Source organism: Bicyclus anynana, chromosome 17, assembly GCF_947172395.1.
Source record: "Bicyclus anynana chromosome 17, ilBicAnyn1.1, whole genome shotgun sequence".
NCBI classification, from domain to species: Eukaryota; Metazoa; Arthropoda; class Insecta; order Lepidoptera; family Nymphalidae; genus Bicyclus; species Bicyclus anynana.
Genome location: NC_069099.1, coordinates 2795595 through 2817763, shown reverse-complemented (window position 1 = coordinate 2817763; position 22169 = coordinate 2795595). Strand labels below are relative to the sequence as shown.

The 22169-nt window shown below is 38.0% G+C and overlaps 2 protein-coding genes across 4 annotated transcripts in view; both read left to right on the top strand.

Annotated features, from left to right (window-relative positions):
* The window catches only part of LOC112046823 (bumetanide-sensitive sodium-(potassium)-chloride cotransporter), a 49730-nt gene extending 33007 nt beyond the window's left edge, over window positions 1-16723 (top strand). For both annotated transcript variants that reach the window (XM_052886414.1, XM_052886415.1), the window contains 14 exons: window positions 560-683; window positions 1224-1345; window positions 2184-2319; window positions 3401-3500; window positions 4015-4126; window positions 4630-4764; window positions 5378-5484; window positions 5997-6127; window positions 7012-7074; window positions 7531-7624; window positions 8332-8468; window positions 9422-9536; window positions 10103-10251; window positions 11063-16723. In XM_052886414.1, coding sequence (XP_052742374.1) covers window positions 560-683; window positions 1224-1345; window positions 2184-2319; window positions 3401-3500; window positions 4015-4126; window positions 4630-4764; window positions 5378-5484; window positions 5997-6127; window positions 7012-7074; window positions 7531-7624; window positions 8332-8468; window positions 9422-9536; window positions 10103-10251; window positions 11063-11307 — 1770 coding nt within the window. In that variant the 3' untranslated portion in view covers window positions 11308-16723. The remainder of the gene's footprint in view (window positions 1-559; window positions 684-1223; window positions 1346-2183; window positions 2320-3400; window positions 3501-4014; window positions 4127-4629; window positions 4765-5377; window positions 5485-5996; window positions 6128-7011; window positions 7075-7530; window positions 7625-8331; window positions 8469-9421; window positions 9537-10102; window positions 10252-11062) is intronic.
* Window positions 16724-17875: 1152 nt separating this feature from the next.
* The window catches only part of LOC112046833 (mucin-17), an 85057-nt gene continuing 80763 nt past the window's right edge, over window positions 17876-22169 (top strand). For both annotated transcript variants that reach the window (XM_052886384.1, XM_052886385.1), the window contains exon 1: window positions 17876-18059. The gene's annotated coding sequence lies outside the window, so the exon portion shown is untranslated. The remainder of the gene's footprint in view (window positions 18060-22169) is intronic.

The window sequence follows — 22169 nt, the reverse complement described above, 5'->3', positions numbered from 1 at the left end:
CCTCGCTCCCACATGTATATGTTGGAGAAAACGAGTTGATATCAGAAGCGGATGTGAAGAGCTAAACACAATTTATTGAATGAAAGTCTATCAGGCCTAACAATTCCCACTAAGAATGTTATCAATAAACCCTCGAGTGGCAGAGAATGGCCTTGAGTGAAGTCACGGACTTGTGACCGTTGTGTGTAGGGTTTAAGACGTCTTTGACAGTTAACTAACACTCCCCTTTTCCACTCAAAGTCACCTACCTATCTATTCCATATCAACCCATAAAGGATTATTATCCAACAAAAGGTGTGGACGGATCGAGCGCCAGGACCGAATGAGCTAGACGACGAGAGATCATCCACGCAGACCCTCACGGGTCTCGGGGTTACCGGCTCGGCGATGGCCTCTTTCGGTGGTTTCAAAGCTAGACCGCCCAAGCGGTTGCTTATATCGCACTCGGTCTCCCACTAATTCCCATCCATCTTTGTACTATCCCGGCTCATGACGACACGAGGCGACCGATCAAATGACTTACTCGCGCTGACATATTGACACTGATTGACAATGCCAGGCGCTGTGTGAAGACAAGCTGTATCCGTACCTGGAGTTCTTCGCGAAGGGGTACGGCGCCAACAACGAGCCGGTGCGCGGGTACGCGCTCACCTTCGTCATCGCCGTGTCCTTCATACTTATGGGTGAGGGTTATGTATGTTAATGACACTGTAAAATCGTAAATACCGTTAGATTTTGGCTGGCGGGAGATTTCGGCCGTGGCTAGTTATCACCATGCCGCCAAAGATGTGCTGCCAAGCGATTTAGCGTTGTGAACTGTCGAGAGATTGTAAATCCGCAACATACAGTGGCTCAGAAACCAATGGTTAGGTTTTTTTTGAACGTATTTGTACGTTCTACCTTAATATCTACCGAATAATACACACGTCAATTTGTAAGCAATATGTAGCGGTATCGAATTTTTCGAGACTTCACAATCTCGCGAGAATAATAATCTAACGGTTTTCACAATGTTACGATGACATTTACACAGTATAAAACCAAATGCCATGCAGTTTTCATTAATAGATAGACTGATTTCTGAGAAAGATATATAATTTCTTAAAGGTTTGGGTAAATTAGTTGAATTATTGGGAGTATCGATAAAAGTCAAGCCGTCAAGCAAAAAATTAATTGTTATCTCTTCATAATATTAAATAGATAACCTATTTTCCCTGTGGCAGGTGGTCTGAATCAGATCGCGCCGCTGATCTCCAACTTCTTCCTGGCGGCATACGCTCTCATCAACTTCGCCACCTTCCACGCCAGCCTCGCCAAGCCGGTCGGCTGGAGGCCTACCTTCAGGGTAAGCTACTTACATGTATCATCATATTCATCATCAACATTATCAGCAAAAGAATGTCCACTGCTGGATATAGGGCTCTTGCATGGACCAAACACCATGGTACAAGCCGCCGGCATCCAGCGGCTCTCTCCAACAAACACTTCGCTTTTGTTCGCCCCCGAGATCGCTATAAAGGTTATAAAAAGTCCACGTCCGGGTGACGTCATATATCGGGGACCTGGTCTTCGCCGGCGAAGACGTTGTGGTTTTGTCGGGGAACATTGTTGTTCATTATGTCAGGATCGTAAAGGACGTTTTTTGGGCGTCTAGATCTACAATCGGCGTTGGAATTGGGGGTGTAGTTGCTGTAGGGTGAGGTGGGGGGCGGCTCTCACAAAATAACTTTTCGAGAGTTGTATTGGGCTTCTGGGGAGATCTAGGTCTCTATGTAAGTCGTTATTGCGCACAAACCACGAAGGGCCCGTGGCCTGATGCATAAATCGGTTCTGGAGGAGCTGGAGGGGTTTTAGCCTTTCGACGGTGGCCAAACTCTGCACTAGCGTAGGTCATTATTGAACGGATGCAGGTCTTGGACCTTGGAGCGGAGAGATAATTTGCTTTTAGCGCATATCATAGGCTAGAGACGACCCAACATCAGCTCTTTTTCTGGCTTTCTGTATGTGAGTCGCGAAATTCGTGCAGGTCTCAAAGGTCACACCTAGGTATTTTGGCAGTGCGTTGCCACGGGATGGGTGCTGTGTAAGGAGACCTCTTTTAAATCGAAATAACGGCGCGCAAATTTCCTTCCTCTTCTCTGGGTATACCTCTATCCTCCATTTGAATGTAATTGTTGTTGCAGCTGTACAACATGTGGCTGTCGCTATTGGGCGCCATGGTGTGCGTGGCCATCATGTTCGTGATCTCGTGGAGCACGGCGCTGCTCACCATCGCATGCCTGCTTGCGCTCTACCTGCTCGTGTCCTACCGGAAACCTGGTGAGTGTTGACGATGGGATAGAACGGCTGGAGTGACTCCAGCGGGGACCGGCACACAAATGGACCAACCTTTGGTGGCCAAGTGCGGAAAAGGCCAAGGAAAGAAGAAGAAGAAGGATAGAAAGGAATCAAATTCAGGACATTCTCAATGAATCATTTATCGATTAATTATTATTGAATTAATCGAGAAAGGTATTTCTCAGATGGTTCAGGCACAGGTATAGAGTGAAAGGAAATTAACTAAAGGGCAAGAGCGAATGGAAATGTGTTAAAAAGGGAAACGGCTTTCCCAAACGTTTCTGAATATAATTCGGGACTTACTCAATAAAATCCAGAGCAACAACTTGATCACGTGACCGATAGTAAATGTCATTTCCATACATTTTTGAATTTTCCAAGCGCTTGCGTTTGTAGAAAGAGAATCGACGTGCCACTTGGCTACAGGCCCAGGTGAAGAGTACCTTAAACTGACTGAAGAATCAAGGGAAATATGCAGGGATCATAGCTAGTCTTTGACTATTTAGACTATGGACCTGTTTCGCACCCAAATTCACCAACAAAAAAGTCTGTCGTTTTTTGAAGCGGACGAGAAAAACTCGCACATCAAATACATTTAACACCATTAAATATATTCTGTGTCCATACACTGCACACAACTATATATTTGACTCGCAATACACACACGCGTAATTTTTACACAGACTAACCAACACATCGCTTAGACTATACACAGAATATATACATATAATATTCGATTACTTGTTAGTTTTTAGCTGTTCCGTCAAAAGAATCGATTCTTTTAAGAAGTTGTTTTTATTACAAATTTGATAAAATTATGGTAGAAATACTTACAAATGTAACGTTACTCCATCTTTTACTTTGGGCATTTTTAGGGAGTTCTTTACACGACGAAAACGATTACAACAATGAAACATCGATTCTATAGCAACAGTTTTTATAAACGCGTTAGATCATTGATTTTTGATCTTTGCCAGAGGGGTAACGGTTAGCGAGGCAGGTCCTGTTATTAATAGTCGAAGTCGCTAGTGTAAGGATGTACATTTGTGTTTGTGTGTTGTAGATGTGAACTGGGGCTCTACGACGCAGGCGCAGACGTACAAAGTGGCGCTGTCCGGCGTCCATCAGTTGAACCAAGTCACTGAGCACGTTAAAAATTACAGGTGAAAAAGATTTTCAAGTGAAATATAATTGCTAACATCAATCAAGTAACATGATTTATATATTGTATTATTTCGTTATAGCCTTTAAGCACAATGTATATCTATACTTCTAATGAAAGTGTGACAGGTCCAAAGTGCATTGAAGATGTTTTGAAAATTTTACTTGGAGGACTAGCTATAAATATTATTTTTCTCTGTCTGTCTGTCTGTTTGTGTTTTTTGTTGACCGGGCATCATGCTGAAGCTACTGAATCAATTTAAATGAAACTTGGCACGATTTGAGACTATAATATGGAGTCGATTTTAGAATACTTTTTGTTGCTTAAAAACAAACCATAAGTGGGTGAGACAAAGTTTGAAAGTTAAAGGAAATTTATATTTTTAAAAATTCAAGATTTTTTAAAATTCTACCCCTGAGTCTTAGATTGTAAGCTCTGAGTTGGCTTGTAGTTGATCGTCTGGTAAACATAATACTGAGAAACTTCTAGATTCACAACAATATTGTACTTCCCAGGCCTCAAATCCTGGTGCTGACGGGCTTCCCCGGCGAGCGCCCGCTGCTGACCGACTTCACGTATCTGCTCACCAAGGGCCTGTCCCTCATGCTGTGCGGACACATCCTGCAGGTATACCTCATTTATAAGAACAAGATAGGGCTTCTGATGACAAGACATTTACGGCGACGACCTCTGTGCAGTGATTTTCTTGATTACTTCAGGACAGGCCTGATATAAGCCTTTGCACTTTCTGATTATGGTATGAATGCAGCCTGTATCTGACTTTGTTGATATCGACGAGATAGTTGCAACTGACACTCTGCACTTCACTAATTAGCTACTTCATGATATTTATCAATGAATAAGTTTCGCTATGTCATTATTAGCCGTGATAGCCCAGTGGATATGACCACTGCCTCACGTCCATCACGTGTCTCAAATGATGAAGGAAATACATCGTGAGGAAACCTGCATACCAGAGAATTTTCTTAATTTTCTGCGTGTGTGAAGTCTGCCAATCCGCAGTGGGCCAGCTTGGTGGACTATTGTCTTAACCCCTCCCATTCTGATAGGAGACTCGAGCTTAGTAGTGAGCTAAATATGGGTTGATAATGTAGATGGGTCATTTCCAGAGTCCAGTGAACCACCGCACGCGCGAGGCGCTGTCCAACCGCGCGTACCACTGGTTCTTGAAGCGCAAGATCAAGGCGTTCTACACGCTCGTCGATGACGTCAGCTTCAAAGATGGCGCCAGCGCGCTCATACAGGTATACGCAAAAGGCCAGAAAAAACGCTTATTTTGAATCGTTTTTATCCCATGATTTATTGACGTAACTGATAGTACTGTGGTTCTCACTAGAGAATTCCTGAGTGCGATTCCCAGCTAGTGTCAGTTTAAAATATAGATATATTTATAGTCTGATGGTAGCTGAGACTACTTCACCAACAAAGGAAAACCGACTATGATATACCGAAAATAATATCCTATGTGCTACCTTCTGATCATTTTGAAGGCGGTGCCAATACACTGATGCATTGACTCAAGCCATTTAATTCATAAAGTTTTAGGATTTTCAGACAGTTCTTTCCTGTGGCTGTCTCAGAAACGGCTTTAATTAATACGCCACTGGCTTCGATCAAAGAGATCAGAAGATATGATGAATGATGTAGTGTTTGTCTATATATACACCGGTTGTGGGAGAAAGCGGGCATTCTGTCATTCTGTTGGTGGAGATCGGACGTCCAGTGCTGGCCATAATAGCGTAGTGATGAAGCAGGGACTAACTGCTATTACAGTAAGGATAAGAGACCTTACACATACGATGTTATTTTTCGACTTTTAGCTTATTTTTGTGATTTTGAAGTCGGTTGAATTTGTAGGCGAGCGGCGTGGGTAAGCTGAAGCCGAACATACTAATGATGGGCTTCAAGGAGGACTGGCAGACGTGCGACCGCAGCGCCCTGGCGGACTACGTCGATGTCATGCAGTGAGTGAGATTTTTAACCGACTACCGAAAAATGTTTGGCTGTATGTATGTTTTTAATTCTACCTTAAAAGACTTAACGAAAAATGTCTGTACTGTTTATTTGTATAGTACTAGTTGAAGGAACTAGTAGGTACTATACAAATAAACAGTACAACTACTACAGGCCTCAGATGCAACTAGTACTAGTTGCATCTAAGGCCTGTAGCCAAGTTACACGCCAATTCTCTTTCTATGAACGCTAAATTATATTTTAGCTGGTGGGAGCCTTGTGGCTAGTTACTACCTACCGGCAAAGACGTACCGCTAAGTGATTTAGCGTTCCGGTACAATGTTGTGTAGAAATCGAAATGGTTGTAGACATTAATCATACGCCTATCAAGTTAGCCCGCTTCTATCTTAAATTGCATCATCAATTACCATCAGGTGAGATTGTAGGTCAAGGGCAAACTTGTAAAGAATAAAAAAAAAACAAAGATGAGATGTGATTGTAATAGTTGAATTTCCATTGAAAGCAAAGCCCTGGACGTGCACATGGCGCTGGCGCTGCTGCGGGTGGAAGGTGGGTTGTACACGCGCGACGCGCTCGACTCTGACTTGCAGGCCTACCTCGACGACGCAGCGCGCGACCACTCCGCCTTGCAGCGTGAGTACGAGCATACGCACGCACGCACGCACGAGAGAGAGAAAAAGCGCTTTTATCATTTAAAAAATGTTGCATGTTTACTATATGTTGCATGATTATAAAAAAAAAGTATGTTCCAAAAAACTTACGTGCTTTAGACTGCAGTAAAACTTCTTTAAATAAAAATACCAAAAACGCCATCTATGAATCCCAGGCGTTATTGCATCGCAACAGGTCCGTCAGTGTACAGAAAGGGATTGTTTCGATGTTTTTTAAAAATGCCATCTACTGGTAGTTAAAATAACAAACACTGCTTCACCGTGCCTGTAGATGGCAGCACGCATCGTCCGATTATACTTTTACGTTACACGTACATAAAGAAGATTTACTTCAAAAAAATATTGCATTTCAAAATGTTTTTGTTTTTGAGATTTCTCTGAATACTCGAATTGGTTTAAATTGTCCCCTACTCCTGTGTTCTAAAAATAATATATGTTTTGAGTTATCACGTTTAGAGGTCACACAAAAGCACATGATCTTTTACGTTTGCATGGATTTACATTTTACTCCTATTTAAACTTGCGAATAACACAACTGATCTGTGTGAAAAAAACTAAAATTGCTATATGTTGGCATCGATACTTTTAATTTGTTTTCATTGGCTTTCGCTTTGTGAGCCTTACAGCCGCTTTCACAGTTACTATTGTCACTTTAGGCAGTTTTAGCTGTTGTAACTGTTTCGTTTTAAGTTTTAAGCAAAATTATGAGTTACGGAAACTCGTAATTTTGCATTGTTGTATTGCTTGCTTTATTGGTGTATTGATGATTGCATATTTTAAGCTTTTTATACCAAATCGGTTTTTAGGTTTGTAGCGTATACTGTAATTTCAGTTTATCTTCCACAGGTTCCATGGGCGACAACTTCAAAGACTCGAAATCTACTGAAAGTTTGAACACTCAGTCGAGAGGTAAGGTTCACTAATTAGCGATTGTAAGCTCATATCCCGTATAATAGCTCACTTCAGTATAATAAACTACATATAAGTAATTTATTGGAAAATAGTTCAGTTATGTCTTCAAAACATGTATTTTAGTTATGATTGACCAAGCAAGCAGATGACTTAAGTCAGTGGAAACCTATAAACTAACTTTTCGCAAGGCATGTAGGGAACGCATCCTACAAATTGCTGTTCTACGTCCATCTACCTGAGGTGTAGATGTCAAGTCTCATGTGCTTATAACTACACCGACCATACTTGTTTGTAGTCGTGATTGCTTGATCAATTTCCTTCTTTTTAGTTGTTTTGGTTAAATGGGTTATTTAAAGTCATACTTATGAAGGAAATTATCATCATGATGATGATGATTCATGAAGGAAATTAAGTGTAAGTAAGTTAATTTTAAGTGTATAAAAATTGTTTCAGGTAGCAGCTTGTCGGACGTATCGATAGTGTCGGGCGAGCTGCCCAAGGTGTCGCCCGATCCCACCGGCAAGTTCCAGAAGCAGAACAAAGAGAGGTAGAGCAAACGATTTTCTTCGAGAACGCTGCCCTATATGAGATATCTATGATATATAATCCGTTTGAGATATGACCACACTATGCATTGTATTATATTGAGAAGAAGGGCTCCACGCGGATCAAATCGCGGGGTCTACTAGTAAAAAAGTATAATGAAAAATCAATTGATGAAATAAATAAATCAAATACCCTGCACTCCTGTACACAGGAATGAAGACTGTGCCATGTGGTTTGCCTACAGATTAATCAATAATAGGCAAAGGCCACTTCAAATATAAAATTCGAAAACGAATACATTCTCGAGTCTGTACGACACATTATTCAAGGAAAATGGTATCTTATGTTTAAAACTGTTTACAAAAACTAAAGAAATGAGTTAAAGTATTTTTTTCATTGTTTGATTATTATATTAATTTACGTAATTGTTGTTAGTGTTAAATTTTGAAATACAAATTATGAAAAAACTTTGTTTTTGCGGATGTCAAGGAGACGCGTGACGTTTTTTTTTATGGTTTACATGGTCTTTATTCTGTGGGTTTGCCTATAAATTTTAATAAAAAATACTTTTCTCTAGCTAATTATTATCATATTACGTAAAGCTTGGCTCAGGAACGTAATATGTTATTGGTTCAATATGAGTACTAATTGACCAATAGCAAACACTAACAGAGGAGGAATTTATAACTACGTCATTGGTGTTGGCAGTAAAACCCTGGGCGACGTGGTGCGCCGCATCGGCATAGTGAACCGCGCGCGCCGCGTGTCCTCCTTCACTTCCGTGGAGCAGTTCACCAAGAAGCAGGCCGGCACAGTCGACGTCTGGTGGCTCTATGATGATGGCGGTATGTACTCCTGGCTGCTCCAGTTGTAGATTATTAGCATGAAAGAGAGGTTACATACTAATAATTCTACAACTGTATTACCCACCTGAATATTATTAGTAGAAAACAGCGCCTATAACAGAATACAATGTCCTGCATCGGCCAATCTAAAAAAAGGGTATATTTTGTTTCTTCGTTTGTTATTTCGTCGACAATTACATGAGACATTAGACATAAAAATGAATTACTTTTCCGAGTGTGCTGTGGACACTGTTGTGTTGTAGCGTCACTGAACTCGAAAGTTCGACCTCTGGTGGAACTTCCGAGTTTCAGGATTAAAAGATTTATTTATTTATTTATTTGGACCACCAACAAAATTATATCAACACATACAAAATATTTTACAAATAAGGGTAGCATAACACATATAATTTTACTTATAGGTAGCCACAGCATGCAAAAAGTATAGGCCGTACGAATAATAGAAAATAAAAAGATCGCAGGAGACAAAAAGTGTTGGGTAATGGTACTTCCCCGGAAGATTCAATATTATTCTACCACTACTTGTAATTCGTATGTCTACAACAAAAAAACTGAATAAATGATGAAGACTCATTTCATCTATTGAAGGAAAACTTCCTTACGCACGCTTGACTTGGGGACTAAGTTGGTGAATGCGTTACTAAAAGTGTCATCGGACGATACATTTAAGATGCGTGCTGCCATCTACGTGCATAGTGAAACAGTGTGTGTTATGTTAAACTACCATACCAGTAGATGGCGTTATTAGACAACTTTGAAACAATCCCTTTTTGTACAATTCAAGAACCTGTTGAGTTATGTCTGAAGCTTATAGATGGCGCTTTCTTTTTTTTTGTAAGAAGTTTTATTTTATTCGTGTGAGCTACAGCACTCTATTTTTACACGAATTAATATTTAGTTTTATTTTATTAGTTTTTTCCCTGTATACGCAGGTCTAACGCTGCTGCTGCCGTACATCCTGTCGACGCGGCGCGCGTGGGCGACGTGCCCGCTGCGCGTGTTCACGCTCGCCAACAAGAATACAGAGATGGAGATCGAGGAGCGCAAGTGAGTGCATCATTTATTATTTACTTTAAACGACACTTTATTTTAAATAGCACTAGTTATTATTTGCTATCTACACAGACGATCGGTCAATTTCAATTTTATTAAGCCTTAAATAACTCGCTTGACGCTTAGGCGAAGTCTTCAAGTTAGCCGAGTAGCGAGCAATAGCGAGTAGCGTAGCTCAAATGCTTTGGCTGATGGGAGACTTCGACTGGGGCTAGTTACAACCCTACCGACAAAAACGTACCGCCAAGCGATTTAGCGTTCCGGTACGATGTCGTGTAGAAACCGATGGGGCTGTGGATTTACATCCTACTCCTAACAGATTAGCCCATTTCCATCTTAGATTGCATCATCACTTACCAATAGGTGAGATTGTAGTCAAGGGCTAATTTGTAAAGAAAAATAAAAAAAAACCAATATTGTACTCGTAAGTTAAGCACGAAAGGCGAAGTTGTACAAAGTGAAGCGAAGTTTGTGTCTGCGCTATCTTTTTCGACAAACCTCGATGAACTTCACGAGTAGTGTATTGGGATTGTAATGTTTGATGTCTGTCCGTCCACCAGCATGGCGTCTCTGCTGTCCAAGTTCCGCATCGACTACTCGGCGCTGAAGATGATCCCGGACATCACGAAGAAGCCGCGGGACGCCACGCTCGCGTACTTCGACCAGCTCATCGCGCCCTTCCGCACGCCGGACGACACGAACGATAATAGTCTGTTATTACTATGTAATTTTAATATATAAATGCGAAAGGTTTCATCATGAAATCTCGAAAACCGCTTGATGTACAGAACTGAAATTCTGCGATAGGGCCGGATTAAAGCGGTGTAAGGGCGGACAAAGCCGCGGGCGTCCGCTAGTCACATATAGATGGTTCAAGTCAAGCCAGATCTATGTACTATCATCATCATTTTCGACCTATGGAATCCACTGCTGAACATCAAATAACGCGGTTTTGAGCCGCAATCATCTAAAATTTTAAAAATACAAAGAATTTATTAAAAACAAATAAATCAATCGAACTAAATAATAGGTGTAAAAATATAATCCTAAATTTCCGAGATACAGGCTTTCCAAGCTTTTCGCTCTCCATCTCTTCAATCCATAATTAATGTTATGTTTTAATGTAAAACTTTAGCGTTACGAAAAGTGTAATCAAGTGAGACTATCAAGATGAGTGTTGCAATCTACAAGCATAGTGAAAGAGTATTTGTTAGTATAAACCACCTGTAGATGGCGTTCTTAAAGAACTTTGAAACAATCCCTTTTTAACCGACTTCCAAAAAGGAGGAGGTTCTTACACTTCAAGAACCGGTTGCGAATCAGTTATGCCTGAGACTCATAGATGGCGTTTTGTTTTTTATCTTTGAAAGAAGTTTTACTTCAGTTGTGTGGTCTTAAAGCACATTCCACCTTAAAGCACCTAACTCAGGCTTTAATTCCATTTTGTAAAATAATTTTTGGAACACTAGTGTGTTCATAAATCACGTGGTATGTTCATTTATACATAATTTTCTTAACAGTGGGCATCACTGAAGCTGACTTACTAGCGGCCCGCGAACGAACAAACAGATATCTGCGTGTACGCGAACTGATCAACGAGCACAGCAGCGGTGCGAGACTAGTATGCGTCACACAACCCATGCCGAGGAGGAGGGGGCTACCTCCCGCGTTGTACGCCGCCTGGCTGGCCGTGCTAGCTACAGCGGCCCAGAGGGTACTCCTTGTTAGGGGAAACCATGCTGCAGTACTAACTTTCTACTCTTAATGTATGTACTCTCCTGGTACCTCGACCACCGAATAATATGACAGTGTATCACAATTATTGTTACCATAGTCGTGGTATTAGTTATTAATATTTTATATTGGGTGTAGAACGTAAGAAAAGAGGGCTTGCAGCCCGCTGTTTACGTCGCCTGACACTGTGTTAGCTACAGCGGCTCAGAGGGTGCTCCTTGTCAGGGGCAACCATGCCGCCGTACTAACGTTCTACTCCTAATATATATGCTCTCCTGGTACTTTGACCACCGAATAATATGACAGTGTGTGTATTACGAGTCTAATTTATTGTTACATGGTTTCGTTATTTAATTTACGTTTAAGACGTGTTGCTTGTTTGGGGCAACCATACTAATGAAACTCGTATTCTACTGTAACAAAAATTTACTGTAACGTATATGCTTTCCTGGTATTTTCCACTATAAATACGTTAGGTCCAAAAACTTTTCGAGTTAATGATCTCCTAGTAATTTTACTGATGAGTATACCCTTCTTTTCAGAACCAAAATCGAAAAGAACTCAAATAAAAATACTTTAATTAAATTCTTATTATTACCATGCATTATTTAAAATTCCTATAATGGAATGGGTTACAGTTGTAATTATGGAATTTATGAAGCATATCTGCTTGAGCAGATATCTGCAGCATATCTGCTTGGCTCAGAGTCACACAGCGGGCGATGGAACGAGCTATGTTAGGAGTATCTCTGCGTGATCGAATCAGAAATGAGGAGATCCGCAGAAGAACCAAAGTTACAGACATAGCTCAACGAGTTGAGAAGCTGAAGTGGCAATGGGCGGGGCACATAGTTCGAAGAGCCGATGGACGTTGGGGTCCCAAAGTGCTGGAATGGCGACCCCGCACTAGTAAGCGCAGTGTTGGCCGACCCCCCACCAGGTGGACTGACGACATCAAGCGAGTCGCAGGGATTCGCTGGATGCAGGTGGCTCAGTATCGTAATGTTTGGAAGTCCCTACAAAAGGCCTATGTCCTGCAGTGGACGTCCATCGGCTGATATGATGATGGTGATGATGATCTGCTTGAACGTCAGCAATAACTGAAGCTGACTTTGGACTACTTATACTTTTATGCTCTCCTAGTAATTTTAACTCAAAATCTTGATATTCACAAGTAATTTTAATATAATACCAGTGAATTTAGTAATAAAACTATACTAATAATATTTTTATATGGATCTGTTTGTATGTCTTTTAATTTTATTAACAAATCATAAGTACATCACACATTAATTAGTTAAATTAATTCTCATAGTTTCCATTACGAGATGTCGATGTCGACATAACTTTTTATTATACTCGTAGTTGTGCATTCCTAAACGAGCAGAGCATAGTAATGTCGATAATCCAATGTAGCGTGTCGGAGCCGACATTCCGTGTGCCTGAAAGTACAAATTAATATTTATGTTTAACAGTTATTAGGTTAACAACACATCACCATTGTTGTTTCTCTCAACGACTATTTGACACGCGCGTAAGTGCGATCTCACTTAATGACAAGTGATGAATGACAAGTAAGTACAGTGATCTGTAAAGGGCGGCTATCCATTAATTATGTCACATGGTTTCGATGACTTTTTGAACTCTACCCCTGTTCTTGTCACAGTTGTCACGTTTTTCAAAATTGTCCTTTCCTAAAGTGACTGTGATATTGCAGATTTAATTCTGGAAATTTTGTTTAGTTTATAGTTAATTTGTAATTAACAAAACAGTAAAACGTAATATTGACAGATTTAGAGATAATACATTATATTGTATTATTAAAATGTTTAAACACTTATTATCCTGGAATTTTTGTTTAGTTTAGCTTGGTTTTCGTCTTAAATTTTATTTTGTAAAAAAATCTATTATTGAAATTGGTAATTAACAAAACAGTAAAACGTATTATTGACAGATTTAGAAATAATACATTTTAATATACTATATTATTAAAATGTTTAAACCCCTCCCGTGACTGACCGACATCTATTCAGAAATTTCCAATGATTATGGCGACTCGCTATAGTGATGTGTTCTTACCCTAATACTAGCATAGATTTACATAGAGCGTTGTATGCCATTGTGGTCCTTATTATAAAGTAATAAGATTGACAATTGCTTTAACTATTTGTAACGTGATTTGAGTTATAACCATCAAATGTAATCGTTGTAATAGTAATAATTAACACATACTAATAGTTAATAATTAACTTATTATATGTGAGTTGTGACTGATTTAGAAAGAAACTATATGACATTTTTTGGTTTGTCTACTTTTTGCTAAAGCGTTAGCTTTGGCGTTCTTTGTGTGGTTTGTTATCTTACCAATACATCCGAAGCCCAACGGAGTATCTACTCCGTATATATGTACTTTTAGAGCCGTGATAGCCCAGTGGATATGACCTCTGCCTCCGATTCCGGAGGGTGTGGGTTCGAATCCGGTCCGGGGCATGTACCTCCAACTTTTCAGTTATGTGCATTTTAAGAAATTAAATATCACGTGTCTCAATCGGTGAAGGAAAACATCGTGAGGAAACCTGCATACTTGAGAATTATCTTAATTCTCTGCGTGTGTGAAGTCTGCCAATCCGCATTGGGCCAGCGTGGTGGACTATTGGCCTTATCCCTCTCATTCTGAGAGGAGACTCGAGCTCAGCAGTGAGCCGAATATAGGTTGATGACGACGACGACGATATATATACTTTTAGACGAATTTTACGAACTGACGAAAATATAAACTTTTTAACATTTTATCTTATATTCGGATAATGAAAAGAGGCTTTTTTATATTTTCTATGTTTTAACTAACTCGAATAATTTGAGCTAAATAGGATTTCTATTTAGCAATGATATTTTTTTTAAATTATTTGGTAAAGAAGTGTATAATTATAAGTAAACGTAATTTAAAAATTATTTTTGTATATAACAGGTATTTATTTGAAATTAATCATTGCTTATAAGTTTCAAATACTTTATGAAAATTTTCTAGAAGGTCTGTAGAAAATTTCTTGAAAATCTTACTTCTATTGAAATTTTGGATTTACTGAATTGCGAGTGATTTTTTTTTACAAACTTATCAAATTGTGCCTCTATTTGTAACCCAGACGCTTAGGCAAATAATAAATACTTTTCGGAAATAATAAAACTGATTAGTAATAAAGTTTTGTGTGAATATTTTTGTAATATTATAATATTAATATAGCGCTATTTTTGGTATTTGGTATTTTTGGGAGTGTTTATAAATTTTTTTAATCCATTATTCTGCGTAATGGAATAAAAACGTGTCTTTTGTATGAGATTTTAGCCTAATTATATTTTAGAAATACATTTTGTATTATAACATTATAATGTAGAATGGGACTTAGAGTTTCACAAGAGGAATCAATTTATGTACATAATTTTGCTGCAAACTTCATTTCTTTCGTATGTTGTACGCAATCCTTAAGGTAAAAGCCTGCGATAGCTAGACATACCTCAATATATAATTGTCAGCTTATAATTATATGATTGATTCTATGATTATAAATACCATAGAATAAACAAAGATCCAGAATGAGTCTTCTAAAGCGACGTGGTGAAGCCGCTGAAATTCATAAAAAACAAACGTCACTCGTTTCCTTGACATCCGCATATACAAATTGTTTTCATAATTTGTATTTCAAAATTGAAGACTATAACAATTACGTAAATTAATATAATAATAATTATATTAATTTACCTACGTAATTATTATAATTATTCGAAGCGTTTGCGATCGTAGAAAGAGAATCGACTTGCCACTTGGCTACAAGGACTGGTCTGAATTGGAGCATCTCAACTTTCATAAAATGAGATGTGTCTGGCATTCACAGACTGTCGCTTACAAAATTATAAGTACCTACAAAGTTATCTGAAACTAGTTCTTTTAAATGATAATAATAATATTAATATAATCATTTTACGAGCCGTGATAGCCCAGTCGATATGACCTCTGCCTCCGACTCCGGAGGGTGTGGGTTCGAATCCGGTCCGGGGCATGCACCTTCAACTTTTCAGCTGTGTGCATTTTAAAAAATTAAATATCACGTGTCTCAAACGGTGAAGGAAAAACATCGTGAGGAAATCTGCATACCAGAGAATTATCTTTATTTTCTGCGTGTGTGAAGTCTCCCAATCCGCATTGGGCCAGGGTGGTGGATTAAGCCCTAATCCCTCTTATTCTGAGAGAAGACTCGAGCGCAGCAGTGAGCCGAATATGGGTTGATGATGATGAATCCTTTTACCTGCTTGTCCATTTTACATTTTACGAGTGTGTTTTGTTGTATGAATCTTTACGATCATGTTGTTCATATTTTATTAATTAATTAATACTAAACATCACGTATATGTACGTATCTTTGTTTGTATTTTAGTTAGCTATTGATTTCAAACAGCACATTAATTTTTACGATCTTCTTAATGTGCGATTGACGTGCGTTGCCCAAGTTTTTACCTGTTTCACAGATTTTCACGTGAGTTTTTGTCGCGAAATAGCTTTAAAGGCTTTTTTTTTGACGTGAAAGCTCTGAATACATAATAATACGAAACGTCGAACTGGGCTACTGGCTGTTTCGGTTTGTTTTTCGCAAAATAAAAGTCGAGTGAGACTATTGATATTAAATTCTTATTTTATAGTTTTCAATTATAATTATTATTATTAAAAAGTTAGTATTTAAATTTTTTTTGGAATTTTGAAATTATTTTGTTTATTCTCTTTTTGCTTAGAATTTAGAAATTCATCCTAAATTACATGTTACCTACATGTAATTTCAGATGAATTTCAACAAAATAAAACTAAGAATGAAATGAAGTTATAAGCTTTTTTTCCGCAAACTATATTTCAATCATTCGTAGGCCATACTGTTTTCGGTTATGCTTAACGCTAAATATTAATCGTATCGTACATGTTTTCAGTAGGTTGGTAAATAGCCATGGACCAGATTTGAGCCAACGTAAAAAATATAATTGGCTAGTAATAAATATATATTTAATTAATATATAACTCGTGTCCATTGACTTGACACTTTACTACCAAACAAATACAAAAACCATTCGAGAAAGGTGTCCAGTTTATCCATACGAGCTCTGATTGTAATATAATTGCCTTGGCTAGGAATTGAACCCAGAATTTTAGGGCTATAGAATTTGATTTTAACTTCGCAAAAGAGATTGTCAATAAAAACTTTTCTGAGTAGTATTTATATATTGTATTCCTGTTGATTGTTACTAATTTAATTACTGAGGATTTTAATTACTAACATTAAATTGAATAAAGATTAACCTGATACGTAACATCTAATCTCTTTTATATCCTGACTATTAGATAATGTTGTAATTTATACAAATAATAATTAATTTATTTGATTATTGAATAAAGATGATACAATTTATATCGCACTTTTATTTATTAACCCTACTAAAAATTATCTACAATTGACTTCAAAATCTTGCAATCAAAAATGAAAATACAATACAATAAAAATTGATTATATAAATTTCGCATTCTTGTTTGTAAGTACCTATATAACCTGCTAGCTCCCAAAGACTATATAGTCTTATACACACTCCATGATCCTGATAAGTACGGAAATCTCTTGAAATAATTCATAAGCAATAAGTTTTCTTATAAAATAGAAAAGTGCTTAATTGTTTGAACTCACTGTCAACAAACTAGAATAAAAATAAGAAATGTTTATCAGTAATTATTCAGTTTAGAATAACAAGCGAAATCCTGACAAAGGTAAGCCCGTGTCTTAAGGGCCAGTGACTTCCCTTAGGTAGGCAGGTAAAGTACATGGTCAAACTGCCAAAGTATACTTTGTCGATTGCTGGTATTTTCTTTCTTCTCAGAATTTCCAGTAAAAACTCTCAAACTGGAGTAGGAAAGTTTGTGGTGCTAAGGAAGAAGATACCCAGTGTATACACTCTTTCAATGCCCCAGTTGCAACGCAGGAACGAGCGACGGGGTAAACATGAGCAACCATATTTGAGACAAATGGTACGTACTGTAGTTGAGCGAAGATGAATGGTAGAACTGTTTAAAAGTACGCCCATGTGCTCAGAGTAGGATCAAAAGAAGAGAGGAAAAGATAATACCGGGAAAGTCAGCATGAAGAAATGACAAACGTTCCATGATGACCACTGAGTTAAATAGTCCAGGAGCCGGTGAACCCCAGAACTTCGTCATTTTATAAAAGCTGAAACTACGGTAGCCTACTATGGATTTTGGACCGTGGAATGCAACGGTCCAAATTCCATAGTTTGTTACTGTACTTACCTATGGTATAAGCATGAGCTTACAAACAGCTTTTATAAAATGGCAAAGGTCTGGCTGACACTGCCTCTCTGTCTAAAAGGGTCGTTTTAGACCGTACAAGGACATGCACTGCCGTACAACCGAAAGAAGTCCGTAGGGATATTCTCTTGCCTGACAACAAAAATAATATAATATTAATTGCTTGAAAGCATCAGTGTGTCCCAGGTTTTAATGCAATTATCTCAATGAAAATCACGATCTATTGGACCACAGTCCAGCCGTCCAGTCACAGTCAGTCGGACAGCGAACGTTGTATGGAACGCACGTCATACGTCCGTATAGAAACTTGCCGCGAAATCATTACGAATTGTGGTGCATCAATTTTTTAACTTTAGTGTATGTAGTGTTGTGTTTTTACGTGCCCATAAATACAATTATTCACTGTATTGGCTGCAACTGGATGTGAGAAGGTAAACATGGTTTTTAATTTGTTTTTTTAAGCACGTTTATGTTCTTTCCTTGGATTGCAGCTCGGGTCTGTCTTGATTTATTTCTACAAACGTGCTGATATTTTGTAATATCTTTTGTGCAGATTAATTAGTTTTTAATTAATAAGTTTAATTAAAAATTATATACTTATTAAATAAATATAATTCCTTAGTTAATTATTAAATATTATTATTTAAGTAAGTCTATAAGTTTTAATTTAAGTACCTAAGTATTTATTCTGTGAATATCATTTAAATATTTTTATGTGTTCTTTGCGTACATTTTTGAAGATTCAAAATACACTATTTTTTCTGTCTTAGGTAGGTATGTCCCTATCATTTAGATAACTTCAATTTCAACGTCTTTAAACAAAATTAAAAGCAGAATGTTTTGATCATTACCATTTCTTATACAGTTTTATAACTACCTAACATTGATAAAACTGGTCCACGTTCAAGTGATACAACTAGTTTTTGTGTAGCGCGATTCCTATCATCACATTTTTTGTTGTATAAAATACATTAAGAATTTAAAACGACAAAGTTGGAACTGGACCTAAAATCCCATTTCTGAACTGCCAAATTTTTCATCCAAGTACTTTAAGAAACATCCTTTTGACATTTTCTCCACTTTAATCTGTTTTTTGACAAAGGTTGGACTATCTACGAGTACATGATTTTGAACAAAACATTTGAGTTATTGAGAGAGCAAAACTCAAAGTTATTTGGTTTAGGATTTCAGTCCAAGTCTGTCGGTAAGCAATCAATGGATTAGACCCCAGTGTGCGAGTTAGGTTCTAGATTTATCTAGAGAGAGACGCCTGAATGGAAAATCTAAATTGCTAAATTTCTAAAAGCCAGCAAGAGGTCGAACGTTAGGCAACAGAAGTTCATCGCAATTGAAATTCCAATTGTGATGGTACAAGAAGTGACCGAGCCGGCATCGATTGCGACAGGCTACAGCGAACCTATTGCGATGTCAAACATTTAGAATTTGTTTTGCTGCCGACTAGTTCTACTAGCTGACGCGCGGCTTGGAAACCCTTAATTTACATAAAACAGGTTTTTCACTCAATCTTAACAGATAAATATTCACTGTTGTGGAATTTTTTTTAGTACTTTTAAAGAGCTACAGTTTTTTTTTTGTTTTAAAAAAGTGTATTTTTCATATCTTTTAAATATGACCATTCCCCTTCAACCAGTCGAGAAAGACTGTATTAGGAGTGGGCACGACAATAGACCAAAGGGGCGGGGATCGAACCATCACCCCTCCGTAATGAGTCCGACCGCTCTGACCGTTGCGGTATTGACGATTCAGCTTTAGTTCTACCAATTGAATCGAAGAAAAAGCATATATTTCTTCCAATTTCTCGATTCGAATTTTTCGATTCGAACCAGTAGTTCCTGAGATAAGCGCGTTCATTCAAACAAACAAGCACTTTAGCTTTATATTTTTATTGACTAGCGAACGCCCGCGACTTCGACCGCCCTTAGACCTCTTTAATCCAGTCCTTACAGTAGTATCGCTGTAAAAATGGAGTAACTTCTCCCGTTTTCTCAACATCTACCTTCACTGCTTTGCACCTATTGATCGTAGCGTTAAAAGTATAGTATAACCTGCCCAGGAGTATGAAGAATAATTGTACCAAGTTTAGTTAAAATCCGTCGAATATTTTTTGTTTCTATAACAAACATGCAGACAAAAATTTTACTGATTTCATTTTTGGCATCAGTATCGATCACTAATCACCCCCTGATAGTTATTTTGGAAATATATTTCATGTACAGAATTGACCTCTCTACAGATTTATTATAAGTATAGAAGATATAGATTAGCATACGCTGGTATACATCAACTGGTTTTTGCTACGGCAGTCTGAAGGGGTGGTACGGATAAGAAAACGTTTGATTGAAACAATGTAATCTAAGACCAGTTCTGCCTGAGGTACGAGAAATCACTGTGGCCTCATTTACGTTAGGATGTGATGCTAACTGATATTACCTATAGGTACTTAATAGGTACTATAAATGAGATTGTATTCGTTGTTAGGGTTCCGAACGTACAAAGTACAAAAACGGAACCCTTATAATATCACTCGCGCACATTTTAATGTCCGTCTGTTTTTATGATATCAATACTAACGACTATTTATTAACCGACTTCAAAAAGGAGGAGTTTCTCAATTCGGTCGGTATTTTTTTTTTTATTTATGTATGTAAACCGATTACTCAAAGACGCCTGGACCGATTTCAAAAATTCTTTTTTTGTTTGAAACGGTATAGTCCCCATTTGGTCCCATTGCCATCATGTCCAGATCTGATGATGGAATCCTGGAGAAATTGAGGGGAACTTTCGAAAATCATATGGGTGTCTAGTGTGTTCGTAAACTTTTCCGTTTAGTACTTTTGTATTCGACCAATCATCGTAATCCTTACCCGTTATCCAGGGTGCAGCAAATGATTAAGGGTCTCTGTCATTCATCTTAGAAGATTTATCTTTTAGACGGTCGTACAGAATGAAATTCAATCACAAATCTAATACTCGAGAACAGATTTAGGCAAAAGTATTTTTTTAAATTTACTACTTTAGGACATCTATAAAGCTATGCATTACTTTTTATCCGGTCCTAGGTACGTTTACCAAGTAGGGCCAAGAATTTCAGATAGATTGGTACTTATTTCAAATGAAACATAGACATGTTTCTTGGGAAAATAATGCTTCAAAACCAGCTCTGTCGGAAACAAAGTCTTATTTATCCCGTTCCCGCTAATTATTCAGACAACACTATCAGGTGTGGGCAGGAGAGGTACGATAGTCGGTAGACAATAGTCCAGCGGACGGGAATCGAATCATTGACCTGTCTTCGTGAGTCCGGCCACATTATCATGGAGTGTTCTTTTTTAATATTTTACAAGTTAGCCTTTGACTATACCGTGGCAAGTTCGTTCGTAACACTTCCGATGCTTGAACTTGCCAAGCCATACAATCTCATCTGATGGTAAGTGATTATACAATCTAAGATCGAAGCGGGCTAACTGGTTAGAAGGACGATGAAAATCCACGCCCCTTTCGGTCTCTACACGACATCGTACCGGAACACTAAATCGCTTGGCGCTACGTCTTTGTGGTAACTAACCACGGCCGAAGCCTCCCACCAGCCAGATCTGTAACAATGAAAAACAATCACAATCGGTCGGTACAACAAGTCGGATGCAACCCAGGTCCTCCGTCTTGTAAATCCATTGCGCATACCTCTGCGCCATGGAGACCGTCTAAACTTGATTTTGATAGAGTTATCATAAGCGAAGTGGGCGAGTATTCTGAAACAAATATAAAGCGAATGTTTAAAGATATAAAAGTGAAACTGTTAGGTGCAGAGATAAATGTGCGCAACGAATGAATGGTCTAACACGTTGACCTCGAAATATAATAAATCTGTCATTTATAACTGAAAGTACAATAACAATAACATACTATGTATGCTATTGCTATCGTCTTTCTATTTTTAGTACCTATTATATTGTCTAGGGTGATTGGCCTGTTATATGCTGTGCTATGAGAAAAAACTCGCTTACTATGTATTTATGTAGGTACGTATTTCCAAGTTTGCATTTTTGTTTTATTTTTATTTGGTATCACAGAATTAAGATGATCCAGAGTCTTCACAAGCAGCGTCTCTTTGACATCTGCATAGGTATACAAACTTTTTTCATAATTTGTATTTCAAAATTTAACACTAACAACAATTACATAAATTAATATAACAATCAATACCTATTTACCAATAAAAAACACTCCATCTTATTTCTTTAGTTTTTGTGAACAGTTTTTAATTTAAATATTTAAAAGCCACTTTTCTGTTCACGCCATTTTTCTTGAATAATATTGAAAATCACTGAAGCAACACTTCGTGTCGTACTAACTCGATATTCGTTTTTGAATTTTGCATTTGAAACGGCTACGACACCGTCGAGTTCCTTACGCTCTATCTGCCTATTATTCTATAATCTGTGTGTGGTACCTAGTAGCGGACGCTCGCGGTTTTTCACAAATCGCGCCCAATACCTTTCAATAGCCGAGATAGCCTAGTG